The sequence below is a fragment of the Fragaria vesca genome, linkage group LG6, assembly GCF_000184155.1.
Source record: "Fragaria vesca subsp. vesca linkage group LG6, FraVesHawaii_1.0, whole genome shotgun sequence".
Classification (NCBI taxonomy): Eukaryota; Viridiplantae; Streptophyta; class Magnoliopsida; order Rosales; family Rosaceae; genus Fragaria; species Fragaria vesca.
Genome location: NC_020496.1, coordinates 31,152,587 through 31,169,100, shown reverse-complemented (window position 1 = coordinate 31,169,100; position 16,514 = coordinate 31,152,587). Strand labels below are relative to the sequence as shown.

The 16,514-nt window shown below is 38.5% G+C and overlaps 3 protein-coding genes across 3 annotated transcripts; 2 read left to right on the top strand and 1 right to left on the bottom strand.

Moving 5' to 3' along the window:
• Positions 1-1,287: 1,287 nt before the first annotated feature.
• LOC101303151 (NAC transcription factor 29-like) lies at positions 1,288-2,937 on the bottom strand. The gene is made up of 3 exons (XM_004306041.1): positions 2,781-2,937; positions 1,512-1,792; positions 1,288-1,431 (listed from the first exon to the last, which is right to left on the bottom strand). The coding sequence occupies exons 1-3, from the start codon at positions 2,935-2,937 to the stop codon at positions 1,288-1,290; spliced, it is 582 nt and encodes a 193-aa protein (XP_004306089.1).
• A 2,831-nt stretch (positions 2,938-5,768) lies between these two features.
• On the top strand, positions 5,769-10,869 carry LOC101302861 (putative disease resistance protein RGA3-like). The gene is made up of 4 exons (XM_004306040.1): positions 5,769-5,990; positions 8,546-9,454; positions 9,831-10,778; positions 10,861-10,869. Exons 1-4 carry the CDS (start codon positions 5,769-5,771, stop codon positions 10,867-10,869), a joined length of 2,088 nt encoding a protein of 695 aa, XP_004306088.1.
• Positions 10,870-10,970: 101 nt separating this feature from the next.
• Positions 10,971-15,064, top strand: LOC101302580 (putative disease resistance protein RGA3-like). Its single transcript, XM_004306039.1, has 2 exons — positions 10,971-12,933; positions 13,179-15,064. The coding sequence occupies exons 1-2, from the start codon at positions 10,971-10,973 to the stop codon at positions 13,187-13,189; spliced, it is 1,974 nt and encodes a 657-aa protein (XP_004306087.1). The 3' UTR covers positions 13,190-15,064.
• Positions 15,065-16,514: the final 1,450 nt, after the last annotated feature.

Sequence of the window (16,514 nt, the reverse complement as noted above, 5' to 3'; positions counted from 1 at the left end):
AAAAAATGAGTCGCCGTGTCCACAATTACGGAAATACCCTCGACGGAGAGATGGCTTCCTGCCTTTTTGGCGACGGAGGAGGGATGTGCTTGCCTGTGTTTTAGTTCTCGGTGCGCTCGAGTTGTCTAATTACGGAAATACCCTTGCTCATGAAATGCATATTTGATTTGTCTATAAGATGGGAGACTTTATGTGAAGTAATTATTATCTACGAGGAGAGGAAAGGTTGATTTTACTCTGGTTTGGGACCTTTACAAACAATCTCTCAAACTTGTTTTAGTTTCTCTCATTTGCTGGTATCCGTACAATTATTATTTAAACATATATTTAATAGTATCCGTATAATCACGATATATGAGTAATTAGTCGTTTTAATAGCAACATTGTACACATTTTTTATGTAAAAAATTGCCTGAGTATGATCTTTCCACACCAACCTCATCTTTCTGTATTGCCCATTTTCTTTACCATTTTTTATAACTCGTTCGTTTGTTTATAAAATTGAATTGCAACGATCTGGTGATCTATAACTAAGTTCCCTGTTTTTCTTTTCTAGGTTAATCTTGGATACAAGGGTAAATATGTATTAAAGAAGATTACAAATAAGCAAGGTGCGTATTAAGATAATATGTATGTGAATAGTGAATCTACCTAAAAGAAATAGAATAAATAAAAGAAGTTGCATCTGATAGCTGATCAGTTCTCCTAATTTCCTAAATACTTCAGAATTTGCAAGACCATTTGGTTTACATAAAACCACACATGCATAAGCCAACCTGTTCTTCTCTACAGGTTTCATAAACAAGATTGAACACCTCAAATATGTAGTAATTCTAATTGTTAGCACATATGGGAACACAGAAATTAATTATCAGAGAATAATATTCCAAGAACAATGCACCTCATTTCTAGTCTTTCCATATCATGTAACTGTTGTCTGTTTAGCAAGATGTACACACATACATGTACAAAACAATCAAGGCATCAAAGAATAATGTGATTCTATTGTGGTCAGCTGATTTGCAAACAAGAAGGTCATACCTATCATCGTACCCAAAAAAAAACCATTTTGATATGCACTGAATACTAGTACCTATCTGCAAAACTAAACTATATCTGCTCTAATCTTCTGCAGCAGCTTAGTTCCTTCAAATAGTACTTATCTAATCTGTAGATTCAGTCTTTTATTCTGCAGCTCATCCATATCAATCCTCGAACTATCTGCAAAACTAAACTATATCTGCTCTAATCTTCTGCAGCAGCTTAGTTTCTTCAAATAGTACTTATCTACAAACTACTTTGTAGATTCAGTCTTGTATTCTGCAGCAGATTAATCCTAGAAGAACCGCTTTCATCCTTGACTCCTTCCTCCGATGAATTGTCAGAAAGTTCTTGTATACGAACAATTTTGCACATTACCATACTGGATAGCTGCAAGAAGATAAAGTATAACAGTATCAGCGCGCTGTGTTTCTCAGTTGGAAACTAAAGATTAGGAAATAAGTAATTACCTTCTCCTGAACAACACTACCAAGTAGATTCGCTGCTGGAAATACAGCAGGGTTAGCTCGAAACTCATGGACAGTCCATTCAGTTTCGATTCCTGTTTCTGGCCTGCTACCAAGGTAAAACCTCAGAAACCTTCTGAAACCAACCACGTTATTGTTATGTAAGATTGGCTCATTCATAGAGGTGGCAAAGTAGAAGCCATTTCTTGTTCTATAATGGCTGCTGATTGGCCTAGTTGTGTAGAAGTACCATTCATTGTCTATGAAGTGTCCAGCATCATTACCTGCAAAATCATTCAACAACAGATTCAGAAAAGTAGCATTATGTTGAGCTCAACTGAAATAGTGACCATTTCAAGGTCCCCTTTTATGTCACCATAATAAAGCAGTAAGGCAATGTTTACAGAACTAATGTAATATATATTCTGGGTACTCGGAGAATCTCTTTTCACTTCCAAGGCTCCAATTAATGTGCTTTAATGCAATTTATACAAACCCATATATTTTGTGGAGTGTGAAGGAATCACATACATCTCATCCCATTACACTCAGAGGTATTTGAGGGCTAGTTTCCATCTCCCATTTCAATCAGAAAAACAAAAACTTCACAGCACTTCAAGACTGATGGGAACATGACCATGATGACCAAAAGGCCTAAATTTAACCAATCTCAGATTCACATGTGAACAGCATTCTTCTGGCTATACCAAAAAGTTCACAACCAGATGTCTAGACTAAGCATCATTTTCTCCTAAAGCTAAATACTTTAATTCAAGAAATCGATAACATTAACTTCACAGGAGCAACACATTTACCCTCTTAAGAATAATGAAACCATAGCGATTGAACCATTAAAAGAAAAAAGAATCAGAAACTCTAAGTGGGTAATGCAGAAACAGTAAAACTCAATCACCATAGCTTGAAGTTGAAACCCAGAACGTAAATAAAGATAAAGAAACAAACCCAGTAAAACTTAATCACCCACCATAGCTTGAAGCTGAGACCAGAACGAAAATAAAGATAAAGAAACAAACCCAGTAAAACTTAATCACCAGAGCTTGAAGTTGAGACCCAGAACGTAAATAAAGACAAAGAAACAAAGTAAAACTTAATCATCATAGCTTGAAGTAACGTAAATAAAGATAAAGAAACAAACCAGAGCCAGAGCAATGAAAACAGAGAAGCAAATGTAGCATAGAAACCCAATTTCATACAAGAAATGCATATATAGGAAATCAAGAACCCTTCTTTTTCATGTAATAGAGAACTAACCGAGTGGAAGTTGCTCAGGGCTGGTGGAGTAGACATCTTCGGTGGTGACTACGTCATAAGGGTTCAGCCTACCCAGTATCTTGGGGATCAAGTAAACCCTAACAATCTCTTCATCACTGGGCTGAAACCTGAGACCTGGAACAGGAGGAGCAGCCATTCCTTACAGAGCTTCTTGCAGAAGAAGAAGAAGAAGAAGAAGAAGAAGAAGAAGAAGCAGCAAAAGAAGGAGGAGGAAGAAGAAGGAGCAAAAGAAGTAAGAAATCTTGTAATGGAGTTGGGGTGCGTGGAAAAAGCATATATAAGTCTAGTAACGGATTGGGCGTTTTGACTGTTTTCAGGTCTAGTAATTTTCTCAATTTTCTTCGAACGGTTTTGTCGCGGTTAACGGGTCGGGTCGGGTTGAATTGAATGAACCTTTTTTCTACCCCGAAAGGCTTTCATTCAAACGGCCCAAGGCCCTAGGCTAGAGAAAAGAAAAACCCAAATGCTCTTCGTTAGAAAAAAGAACAGTTTTGGGTATCCAAAAAGCTTCTTAAGTCATTAACTCATCGGCGCAGGTGAAATGCAACAACTATGCATTACAACATAGTGTCTGCCTATTTTGATAGATACGGGGTTAGAACATAAGTTGGTTAATGAACAAAATCATGTACAGTAAAATGTGAACCAATACAATATTACACACATAACTGTTGGTTACTTTTGAAAATTTAAGGTACTAAACTACTGAATGCAATTGGAATTTCTAGAGGAGAGGCTCATAGTGAAAATCACAACTAATCATGTTGAAGAACTTGATGCAAGGATAACATTCAATGGTGTTTAGCTTGTTTCAGCAAGGATAACATTCCAGGCTCATATTCTCGCCTACTTTACTATGATTAGCATTTCAACTAACACATGATATAAATTTGCAAAGAATTGCAAGACACAAGTGTAAGCTACTTTCAGAATCAAATCAAATTTTCAAAGAATTGCACAAGACATGAACTAAATCACTAGGGCCTTATAGGAATAACCTAATCATGAGCACAATATAACAAATTAGATAAGTGAAAGCAGAAAAAACGAAACGAAGCATGGTTGGTGTACTAAGTGATGGAATTTGGAATCTTTACATGGAACACAGGTGGTTCCAAAGGAACTACAAAGAAATTTGTAACAAAACAAGATCATCCATATCAAATTACATACCATAATACAAAGGAACAATTCCGAAGAATTTGCCTACATTACAAATTTGAAGGCTGGCCCTCTTCCACAGTTGGCATTGCATATCGACACAACGGGCACAAGTGATTCACCTCAAGCCAGGAGATAATGCAATCCGCATGGTAACAGTGAGAGCAAGGCAAACAAATAACCAGTTGATCAACACAGCCTTCTGCAAAGTCATCTTTACATATACTACATGACATGTTCCGCCTGATAGTAGCTTCTTCTAAACTATCAAGTCTCACCTTCTGCAAGCTCTCAATCGATGATCTAGTTGCAGGGGTAAACCTGACGATCCTAGGAAGAGCTTCAAAGGATTCCAATGAAAGCCTCTCAATGGGGATAGCTGTTCCATGATAGTCAACACCACTTATTGCATGAGTTTCATAGCATAACTCATCCGTAAGCCAATAACCTAAGCTAAACACAGAATCGGGAGAGTCGCATACAAGTGCGGAAATGGTATCAAGATCATCAAAACCACCCAACAAACGCACAGTAACTTGAACTACCATGACAAGAATGAAGCCCTCGGGGAAGGCCGTTTGAAGCACCCCGAATATTTTGTCAAGGACAGTTGGTTGCTCCTCTTGTGGGACACCAATGCTCGAAAGGGAGCGAGTCATAAGTGGTGTGTACCCCAGTCTGTTATTTCTACGAGAGTAAAAGATGGCACAATCTGTGGCATCAGATATGGAGGCTACATGAGTATAATCCAGTGGATTATCATACCAGCTCCGGGTTTTCTTTACAAAATAGAAACTGATCGGAAGCTGGTCCTCGTAACCAGGCCCTGCAGGTTCAATTGTTTCTCTCTGCAACACTCTGCTAAAGAAAAGGTTCTTCTCGGGCGCTGAAGGCATGATTGAAGGAGAAGTGGTGATATCCGTATGCACGTTCAGTGAATTAGCGTTGTATATATACCCATTTAGCACTAAATCAACTAGGAATATCTTAATTTCTACTAGAATTAGGAAAGCCTTTCTTTCTAACATTTTTTTTTAAATAATCATAGAATATAACCTAGATAGCCATTATCAACTAGGAGAAGAATAATTACGAGATTTAATATTGTATTATTTTCATTTTTCAAAAGCTTAATTGGTGTTTCTTTCTTTTGAGGAGGCTTCATCATTCTCGATTCAGAAACTCCTGCTCAATTCATTGGTGGGTTCCAGTATCTTAGTTACAATTCTAATCTACCATCAATATATTAGTCAATTAACACTGTAGCAAGAAAATTGTACAGTTTCGAGGAAGGTAGGGGCCAAGTCACAAACTACGTATTGTGTGTTGCATATAGTTAACTAGGGTAACTTCTTGCATTATGAAGTTGGTGTCTTTAGTAGGCTTTATGCATTTAATTACATGCACACGTAGTCACGTACATTACTTTATGTGTGCTTTCGATTGTAGTTATTTACTTAGCGTCCTTATACGAAAGACTCGTCCAGCCCTTACAGAGAGCCTGAGCCTATCAAGAAGGATGAACATTACAACAAGTTTTGAATATTAAGAAGGATGAGCCTATCAAGAAGGATGAACATTACAACAAGTTTTGAATATTAAGAAGGATGAGCCTATCAAGAAGGACGAGCATTATTCTTACCTTACCTTGCCAGATCCAACCTATTCGTATTCCTCGACCTTTTTGGGCACTAGTTTTCCTATCTAGGGAAGAAAGGTATCTAATTCTTTCTACACATCTGCCTTTATATTTGATCGGAGCACAACTTACACTGTTGTTTGTTCAGAGAGTTCGTGAGGAAGAAGATGGCAGCTGAATTTGTGCTCACTTTCGCTGCTGAGGGGATTCTGACCAAGGTGTCTTCACTTGCCGCTAACAAAATTGGTCTTGCATGGGGGTTCCACACCGAACTGGAGAAGCTCAGACGGTCCTTATCCAACATTCAAGATTTCTTAGGCAGCGCTGCGGATCAGAGACTAGATGCTCGGGGCACGCCAGTAGAGAAATGGGTCAAGAAACTTAAACAGGTACATAGAAACCAAGGGGTGCCATGGCACCCCCAGATTTATGATTTTATCTGCATTTGATGTTTGGAGTCTAGCTAGTTTAGAAGTTTTAGCTATGCTGGCACCCCTCCAGTCCTCTAGATTGGTTTGATTTACTAATAAAAACAATAAAAACTTTCTCTTTCTAGAAAAATTAGGTGTTTAGTCCAATAAAGAATAATAAAAGCTTTATATTAACCTATTCCTAATACAATTATACTTCTACCTCACCCCACCAATTAACATTGTCTTCTATAAAGGGAAAAAGACCATTTGCACAAAATAGAAAAAGTCAAATCATATTTTAATGATAATCTTTTTTATTAAAAGCTTTATATTAACCTATTTCTAATACAATTATACTTCTACCTCACCCCACCAATTAGCATTGTCTTCTATAAAGGGAAAAAGACCATTTGCACAAAATAGAAAAAGTCAAACCCCATTTCAATGATAATCTTTTTTATTAGCCCATTTGAATACAAGGTACTTATTTTAAGCCCAAATACACAAATCTTTATTAAAATATAATAAAATTATATTTTTAAAGACTTTTTTACCCTTAGCTTTTACTTAAAGAGAAAAAGTGAAAAAGATAGAGGGAAGACTTTGCCGGAAGCACATCGGGCTCCGGTGCCAGTCACTCAAAATAAAGTTTACTACCCCTAGAAAACTTTTACTGGGGGTAGTAAACTCAAAATAAAGTTTATCCATGACCATTATACACCTTAAAGCAGTGAAAAATCAACTTAGATGCAGAAAAATAAAGTTTACTACCACTAGTAAACTTCTGTTGGGGGTAGTAAACTTGCAATACAGTTTTCCTATGACCATTATATACCTTAAAGGAGAGAAAAAATCAACATATATGCAAAAAATAAAGTTTACCACCCCTAGTAAACATCTTACTGGGGGTAGTAATCTTGCAAAATAATATCTCTAAGGCTATAAGTACACATTAAAATGGAGAAAAATCAACGTAGATGAAAAAAAAAAATTTACTACCCCTAGTAAACTTTTACTAGGGGTAGTAAACTTGCAAAACAGTATTTTCAAGACCATAATACACACTAAAACAGAGGAAGAACAATTTAGATTTGAAAAACTAAAGTTTACTACCCCCAGTAATCTTTTATCAAGGGTAGTAAACTTGCAAAAAAATATTTTCAATGCCATAATACACACTAAAACAGAGGAAGAACAACCTAGATGCGAAAAAATAAAGTTTATTACCCCTAGTAAACTTTTACTGGGGGTAGTAAACTTGCGAAAAAATAAAGTTTATTACCCCCAGTAAACTTATACTGGGGTAGTAAGCTTGCAAAACAATATCTCCAAGGTCATAAGTACACATTAAAACGGAGAAAAATCAACTTAGATGCAAAAAATAAAATTTACTACCCCTAGTAAACTTTTACTGGGGGTAGTAAACGTCGCTTCACTCAAAACCTTCATAAATCCGGCATCTCTGTAGCAATCCGCCACCAAGGAGATTGGCAGTCACTTCACTCCAAACCTTCACAGATTCGGCCACACCTTCACACATTCGGCCACACCTTCTCCAATCTCTGCAGCAATACACCGCCGACGGCAACATCTCCATCCTCACCAAGTCTACCTTCGAGGAGATTGTTGTCTCCCTGCCTCCGTCATCTACCACCGCTCTTTTTCTCGTCAGCGTCGGCCTTGTCTTCGTGATAGGATTCAGATCCCATGCCGACCGACAGCGACAAGGTTGCTAGACCTTATAGAGGATGTGGTGGAGCGACTCATCGGAGGCTGCTCGATCTCGACCGTCGTCGTCGGCGATGCCTTATGAGAGAGAGAGAGAGAGAGAGAGAGAGAGAGAGAGAGAGAGAGAGAGAGAGAGAGAGAGAGAGAGAGAAAGAGAGAGAGAGAGAGGAAAGAGAGAGAGAGAGAGAGAGAGAGAGAGAGAGAGAGGAGAGGGAGAGAGAGAGAGAGAGAGAGAGAGAGAGAGAGAGAGAGAGAGAGAGAGAGAGAGAGAGAGAGAGAGAGAGAGAGAGAGAGAAAGAGATTTTGATAGTGAGAAACAGAGAAAGAGAGTTAAATGAGGTCAACGGTAATGACGTCCTTTTATTAGAATTCATTGGAATGGGGTTGGTAAAGAGATTTTCATTGAAATTGGCTAAAATGAAGTTAAATTAGTAGTAAATGGTCATTTACTATTCTATAAATAATCAAACTCATAGCAGCATATTTGTACAAATATGTTCAAAATCAGTTGAGAGATTACAAATACATCTTCCTCATATGCAACGAATAAGATTCGATGCAACTGAAACAATAGAGTTTGATTATTGATTATTGATGACTCGATTATACGAATATGCTGCTATAAAATTGATTATTGATGACTCGATTATTAATGACTTTCGCGATATGCAGGAGCGACTAGTCCATTTTTAATGTATAACCTTATTTAAAAACTTTATTATATTATAGACTATGTTTTTTTTTTTCAATAACCTCTTTTATATCGCCCCCCTCACTTGTATTTCCTGGTTCTGCCTCTGCAGGTAGCCGAAGACGCAGATGATGTTTTGGACGAGTTCGAGTATGAACTTCTCCGAACACAGGTGGAGCTGCGAAACCACATGAAGAGAAAGGTACTCAACTTCCTTTCTGCCTCCAATCCTCTTTGGTTTCGTTTCAAAATGGCGCATAAGATTAAGAAGATTAATGATTCTCTGGTGGAGCTTAAGAATGAGGCACCTTTAATCAACTTGGTTGCAAAAAAAGGAGATTCAAGGCAACGACCAGATCGAGTGCAAACTGATTCATTTTTTGAGGATGGTGAAAAAGTTGTTGGAAGGAAAGACGCTGTGACAAAGATAGTTACGACGTTGATCAGCTCCGACAATCAGCAGAAGAATCTTTCAGTTATGGCCATTGTGGGAATGGCTGGACTGGGGAAGACGACTCTGGCTAAATCAGTGTACAATGAACCTGCCATAGGTACATACTTCCATAAAAGAATATGGGTGTGTGTGTCTAACACTTTTGAAGTGGATACGATTTTAAGTCAGATGGTAGACTCTCTAGTACCAGGAAAGGCTGGAATGAAAAGCCAAGATGCATTGCTTAAAGTTCTGAGAGAGGAGGTAACAGGGAAGAGATATGTTCTGGTGCTCGATGATGTTTGGAATGAGGATAGGGAAAAGTGGGATAGCTTGATGAGTTGTTTGTCAAAGCTGAATTCTAATCCCGGAAGCTGCATTATCGTCACCACCCGTAGCACTGATGTGTCAACTATTGCGGAAACACTCCCCAGACCTGAGTTGAGAAATCTATCAGAGAAGGAATGTTGGTCCATTATAAAGCAAAGAGCTTTAAATTTAGACGAAAATGGTTTCATTGATGCAGAACTAGAAAGAATTGGGATGGCGATTGCTAAGAAGTGTGGAGGGGTACCCTTGGTTGCAAAGGTACTAAATTTCATATGATATCAAGTTATTAACGAAAATTCCACTTGTTTCTTTTCATTGAGAACACGATATACATATATATTTGCTTTGTAGTTTTTATTTGGATGCATCTCACTTGAAATTATAATACAAGATAGCTCCAACTCATATTGAAAGCAGTTCCAACATTTGATAAAGAGGCCTTAGCGTTCAGTAGAGAATATTTCTGTTTCTGAAATAACATACAAGGCAACGGATGTGGACACAGGAAAAAAAACAAAAGCCAAATAGAAAAAGTTAGAAATATAAGAATATGATTTTAATCTCATAACCATTTTAACGTTTGACTTAATTTGTGTCTTAATTTAAATCTAAACTCTTGTATCATATACTACAGGTTTTGGGAAGCCTACTGCGCTCAAGAGCTAGCAAAGATAAATGGTTGTCAATTCGAGACAATAGATTATGGGACCTACCTGAAGGGGAGGACAGGATCATGAAGGTATTGAAGTTGAGTTTTGATAATCTGGAGCCATCGCCTTTGAAACAATGTTTTGCATATTGCTCAATGTTGAGAAAAGATTTCGAAATTGAAAGAGATAATTTGATCCAGCTTTGGATGGCTCAAGGATTACTCCAGACTTCAACTGTCGAAAATCATCATGAGATGGAGCATACTGGCGAAGTATATTTTAACATTCTACTAAACAATTCCTTATTTCAAGAGGTAATTGAAGGAGGCAATATTACGAAGTACACAATGCACGATCTTGTGCATGATCTTGCAGAAAAAGTGTCTGAAAGTGAGCGCTTGACACAGGAGTTGAATGATGATGTTCGACATGTTGCACGTTGTCCACCTTCAACACTAGAAAACATGTCAGAAGTAACTGTTGGGAGATTGCGCTCACTATTTTCAAATGACAAGGTCCCCGAAATCATTTTCTCCAAGTTCAAAGCAATGCGGGTCTTAAGTTTAGATACAGCAGTTATGAAAGAGTTGCCAAATTCATTTGGCAAGCTGAAGCACTTGAGATATCTAGACCTCTCAAAAACAAGAATCAAAGCACTTCCCAAGTCAATTGGCAAGCTCTATAACATTCAAACATTGCGAATGCAGAAGTGTGATCTGAACAAGCTTCCAAGGGAGATGCAAAACTTGATCAACTTGAGGCATCTTTATGTTGATGAGAAGATAGAATTTCCGGCTGGAATGTTCAGGGGACTAACTAATCTCCGGACATTGTCTTGCTTTAATGTGGGCGATGAGATGGGTTGTAGAATTGAGGAATTGGGTGGCTTGAACCAACTGAAGGGTACATTAACCATTCGTAAGCTGGAAAATGTAAGGGATGAAGCGGAAGCGAAGAAGGCAAAATTAGAAGAGAAGAAAAATGTAGTGGAGTTAAGTTTGGTCTTCTCTGCAGGCCGACTAACCAGCAATGATGAGAATGTACTCGAAGGACTCCAACCACCCACCGAGTTAGAAAGCTTAAAGATTAAATTATTCATGGGTGATAGATTTCCTTCATGGATGATGAAAGTCCCTTTGCCTCTCAACAATTTGAAGAAGCTCGTCCTAATTGGCTGCCGCAAATGTGGAGAACTCCCGATACTAGGCCATCTACTGTTCCTTAGAGATGTGGAGATAAATGGTATGGATAACCTAAAACGCTTTGGAAGTGAAATTTATGGTTATGATCTTGTTTACGAGGCTACACGAGAGAAGGAGACGATAGTCTTATTTCCAGCACTAAAAACATTAAGAATTTACCACTGCCGTGAGCTAATTGAATGGATGGAAGCACCCACAACGACGACGACAAAAGTAGAGGTGTTCCCTTGCTTGGAGGAGTTGACGATCAAATATTGTCCAAGTATTGGGTTCATTCCAATTCCCTACAGCATGGCATCCCTCCGCGAACTGCGGATTGGCAGCTGTGATGCATTATCTAGTATTGGCCAACTCGATCATTGCACCTCTCTACAAGAATTGGAGATTGAAAGCTGTAATGCATTATCTAGTATTGGCCTAGAGGGCCTTTCATCCCTCCGCGAACTGTGGATTAGAAGCTGTTATGCATTATCTAGTATTGGCCAACTCGATCATTGCACCTCTCTACAGGAATTGGCGATTGACAGCTGTAATGCATTATCTAGTATTGGCCAACTCGATCATTGCACCTCTCTACAGGAACTGTGGATTTATATGTGTAATGCATTATCTAGTATTGGCCAACTCGATCATTGCACCTCTCTACAGAAATTGGAGATTGACAGGTGTGATGCATTATCTAGTATTGGCCTAGAGGGCCTTTCATCCCTCCGCGAACTGCGGATTGAATGGTGTGATGCATTATCTAGTATTGGCCAACTCGATCATTGCACCTCTCTACAGAAATTGAAGATTTACAGCTGTAAGGCATTATCTAGTATTGGCCTAACATCCTCACAGGGCCTTCCATCTCTCCGGGAATTGATTATTGGACGCTGTCATGAATTATCAGCCCTACCGAGCGGGATTGAAAACTGCACCTCTCTTGAGCTATTAGAGGTAATCGGATGTGATAATCTAGCGACCGTTTCGTTTACACGAGTCCTCCCATCCCTCCGTAAATTGCAAGTTGGGGGCTGCTTTGATCTAGCGACCATTTCGTTTACACGAGTCCTCCCATCCCTCCGTAAATTGCAAGTTGGGGGCTGCAATAATCTATCTTGCTTGGCTGTCCCGGAATACTGTCCCTCGCTTCAGGAGTTGAGTGTAATCCGATGCCCCAAGCTAGCATCCGTTACATTTTCTACGGATTTGAATCCATGTCTTGAGGAGTTGATTATAGGGTACTGCAACGGTCTACAATCTCTTCCAGATTTCCGCAGTTTCACATCCCTCCGTGAATTGTCTGTTAGAGGGTGTGCGGGGATAGGAAGTCTAGTGAGTGAGTTTCATCTCCCGGTGTCTCTGGAGAAGTTGCGGATTCGTGAGTTCCATAATCTGGAGAGTATTCCACGATTAGAGGAATGCACATACCTTCGTGAATTCGGGGTTGGTTATTGTGACAAATTGAAGTTTCTACCGACAGGGCTGAGCTGCCTCGCTCGTCTGGAGAAGTTGTCGTTAGGCCCTTTCTGGGAGGACCTCGACTCTTTCCCTGATTTTCAAGTTCCATCCCAACAACTTGTCTCATTAGAGTTGTACGGGTGGCCTAAGCTCAAGTCTCTTCCTCAACAAGTTCAACACTTGACTTCGCTTACAAGGTTGGAAATAAGTTCTTTCAATGGAGTGGAGACTTTACCAGAGTGGCTGGGCAACCTTGCATCTCTCGTGGAGCTGATTATTTTCAGGTGTGATAATCTCAAGTGTCTACCTTCTCTCGAAGCAATGCAACGCCTCACCAAATTACAGCATCTACGTGTTTTATGTTGTCATCATCTAAAACAAAGATGCACCAAGGACATCGGCGAAGAATGGCCCAAGATTTCTCACATTCCAGATATCAGAAGTAAGTAAGCTTCTCTCTGACTTTTCTTTTTCTTTGTTTGGTCTGAAAGGTTTTCTACTTTGTTTGTATACGCTTATTTATGGCTCCACTACTATTGTGATCACTACTTAATTGTCTTGTTTTTTCTGTAAAAAGTCTTCTCAAGTTGTGTGCGTGTCTAAAATATATAATAGAAATGGTCTGGTTACCTCTTCTTTTTTTTTCTTATACTCGGAATTGACGATTGAGCTTTTTCTTATATTCAGTTGATTGGTGATCAATTTGAAGCCATGCAATGCCTCAGTGAAGTACCCACGTTTTGATGGACATGGCTTTCATGTTTCAAGAGAAAGATGTACGTACCTGGTTTTGCGGGAGTTTGTGTTGAGCAAATTTAATCAATTCTTCTCTCTAAAAGCCGAGTAAGTCTTCTTTTTACCATAAATGATTTGGTATTTTCATATAAACTATTATATTATGTCATAAAGTATCTAACAGTATCATGTAGATTAATCCTTCTGACTTCGTAACAATCATAAACAGTACAAACACTAACACAATAGCCATGCTTGAAAACAGATTATTTCGTAATGATATACATACCTGAAAACAGTTTCTTCTGCAAATCTCTGTCTGAGGATCCACAGAACGGTGGGGATTGAGATTACTAAGGTGTTAAAAGAATACGGGCACCCTGGACATATTTATAGCGATCCTAATACTAAAGCAATTAGGTCCTCCTCTTTATTCTGTATCAATGTAATTTCACCTACATGTTAGCCAAGTTTCCCAATACGAATAAAAAATTCTCATAGTTTCAGGAGAAGAAGCACTGTTCTAGAAGGTGAATTTATCTATTTTCAATTCCAACATAAAATCAGTTTCAAGGGCAATCCTGAATGAAATGAAGAGCAGTAAAATCCAATCAGAGGAAAAAGGGGATCTGGATTCAAATACTAGAAAAGAAACTCCGAAGTTTTCCCAGCAATTCAAACCTAACGAGACGAGTGGGTCAACAAACAATAGATTCAAAACAGAAGCAAAACCTGATCTCCGGAATCGGCAGTGAGTCGCGGCGGATGAGGCAGGCCATCGGAGGAGGTTTGCGGCCGGCGTATCTCTCCCCATCAAGCTTTATTTTTTTATCGAAAGGTTCTCTTCTCCTATGATTTATGTAGACCAAATGTTTAACAGGCTCAGAGGAATGAGCCCCAAAAGAAAACCAGCCCAAAATGAAATCCTCCCATTCTAAAAGAAAATAGTATCAGACTAATCAGGTCTTGTTCCTCCCTGAGTCCCTATACTCAATCTCAGTAATCAGAAAACATACCCAGCATACCATTATGTATACAGATGAGAGATCATGGTTACAGAGAGATGCTGACCTCTGCAAGCATATTCTAAGAGCTCCTACGCAAACATAGTTAACATACATTGATACAAACATGTATATTTCATTCTAAGGTGGCTCTTCCTGTCACTTAATATGACATCAATCACATCATGGTCATATCAGCAAAGATGAACCAAGTTCTGTAGAAAATCAACACACAGCTTTCACCTCCGAAACATGAAACTTCTATGGTAACATTAGTGCGACATAAAGATGGAGACAAAGAATCACATCACACATTAGCCAAACCAGCTCACAAAATTAACACAAGAGAATGCAAAAGTATACCTCCCCACTCATCTTGAATTCCAATACCTTTAATCATATGCCATTAAGAAAAGCTTCATCTTCTCAAGCGCATCCCTCGGAGAAGTAGGCGGGTTGTGATCAAATATTTGGCCGACTACCCTATACAAAACCTTGACTCAAACTCAATCTGCAAAACAAAAAAAACAGAAAAGGCCAAGGTGAATACTAGGATCAGTGAATATAAAGAGCTACAAAATGAAAGATTTTATTCGTTTACTACTATGAACCCTACTACTCAAGTGCTGATCCTATCACCTTTGAACGATGCAACTCACAGAACAATTGTATGGCTTTTCTGTTAGAGATAAGATGTCAATATACATGATGTATAGATTCGTTACTATATACAATCCATGATGTATAGATTCATTTCATATCCACTTTGAGTTTGAGAGTTATTAGTTTTGTACATGGTGTTATATATGGTCTTCGTCACTTCAATTATTTGCATGGATAGATGACTAAGAAATTTTTCGGGAACTTTCTTCGCAATTTCTCCATGACTTCGTTGTTCGGGAGCAGAAGAAGAAGAAGCAGCAAAAGAAGGAGGGGGAAGAAGAAGGAGCAGAAGAAGTAAGAAATCTTGTAATGGAGTTGGGGGGAGTGGAAAAACTATATACAAGTCTAGTAACGGGTGTGAGCATTTTGACTGTTTTCAGGTCTAGTAATTTTCTCAATTTTAATTTTCTCAATTTTCTTCAAACGGTTTCCTTGCGGTTAACGGGTCGGGTTGAATTGAATGAATCTTTTTTCTAACCCAAAAGGTTTCCATTCAAACAGCCTAAGGTCCATGGCTAGAGAAAAGAAAAACCCAAACCCAATGCTCTTCGCTAGAAAAAAGAATGGTTTTGGATATCCTAAAGGCTTCTTAAGTCGATGAGTTAATGACTTATCGACGCAGGTGAAATGCAACAACTATGCATTACAACATAGTGTTTGTCTATTTCGATAGCTACGGGGTTTGAACATAGGTTGGTTAACGAACATAATAAGTTGTCGGCATATATAATTGATGCGTCTCATCTATTGTCAGGTGAATGATTTTTTCTTTTTCATGTTACAGTAAAATGTGAACCAATACAGTATTACACACACAACTGTTGGTTACTTTTGAAAATTTAAGGTACTGAACTACTGAATGCAATTGGAATTTCTAGCGGAGAGGCTCATAGTGCAAATCACAACTAATCATGTTGAAGAACTTGATGCAACGATTAAATTCAATGGGGTTAGCGTGTTTCAGCAAGGATAACATTCCAGGCTCATATTCTCGCCTACTTTACTATGATTAGCATTTCAACTAACACATGATATGCAGTTCCTATATGAGATACAAATTCGCAAAGAATTGCAAGACACACGTGTAAGCTGCTTTCAGAATCAAATCAAATTTTCAAACTAAGAATTGCACAAGACATGAACTAAATCACTAGGGCCTTGTAGGAACAACCTAATCATGAGCACAATATAACAAATTAGATAAATGAAAGCAGAAAAAACGAAACGAAACATGGTTGGTGTACTAAGTGATGGAATTTGGAATCTTTAAATGGAACACAGGTGGTTCCAAAGGAACTACAAAGAAATTTGTAACAAAACAAGATCATCCATATCAAATTACATACCATAATACAAAGGAACAATTCCGAAGAATTTGCCTCCATTACAAATTTGAAGGCTGGCCCTCTTCCACAGTTGGCATTGCATATCGACACAACGGGCACAAGTGATTCACCTCAAGCCAGGAGATAATGCAATCCGCATGGTAACAGTGAGAGCAAGGCAAACAAATAACCAGTTGATCAACACAGCCTTCTGCAAAGTCATCTTTACATAAACTACATGACATGTTCCGCCTGATAGTAGCTTCTTCTAGACTATCAAGTCTCACCTTCTGCAA

Excerpts from the sequence above, each read along its gene's own strand:
- LOC101303151 (XM_004306041.1), bottom strand. The coding sequence starts at position 2,937 with ATGGCTGCTCCTCCTGTTCCAGGTCTCAGGTTTCAGCCCAGTGATGAA. Across the intron at positions 1,793-2,780 it reads CCCTGAGCAACTTCCACTCG|GTAATGATGCTGGACACTTC; the intron begins GTTAGTTCTCTA and ends ATGATTTTGCAG. Across the intron at positions 1,432-1,511 it reads GTAGTGTTGTTCAGGAGAAG|CTATCCAGTATGGTAATGTG; the intron begins GTAATTACTTAT and ends ATCTTCTTGCAG.
- LOC101302580 (XM_004306039.1), top strand. The coding sequence starts at position 10,971 with ATGAAAGTCCCTTTGCCTCTCAACAATTTGAAGAAGCTCGTCCTAATT.
- LOC101302861 (XM_004306040.1), top strand. The coding sequence starts at position 5,769 with ATGGCAGCTGAATTTGTGCTCACTTTCGCTGCTGAGGGGATTCTGACC. Across the intron at positions 5,991-8,545 it reads GGGTCAAGAAACTTAAACAG|GTAGCCGAAGACGCAGATGA; the intron begins GTACATAGAAAC and ends CTGCCTCTGCAG. Across the intron at positions 9,455-9,830 it reads GGGTACCCTTGGTTGCAAAG|GTTTTGGGAAGCCTACTGCG; the intron begins GTACTAAATTTC and ends CATATACTACAG.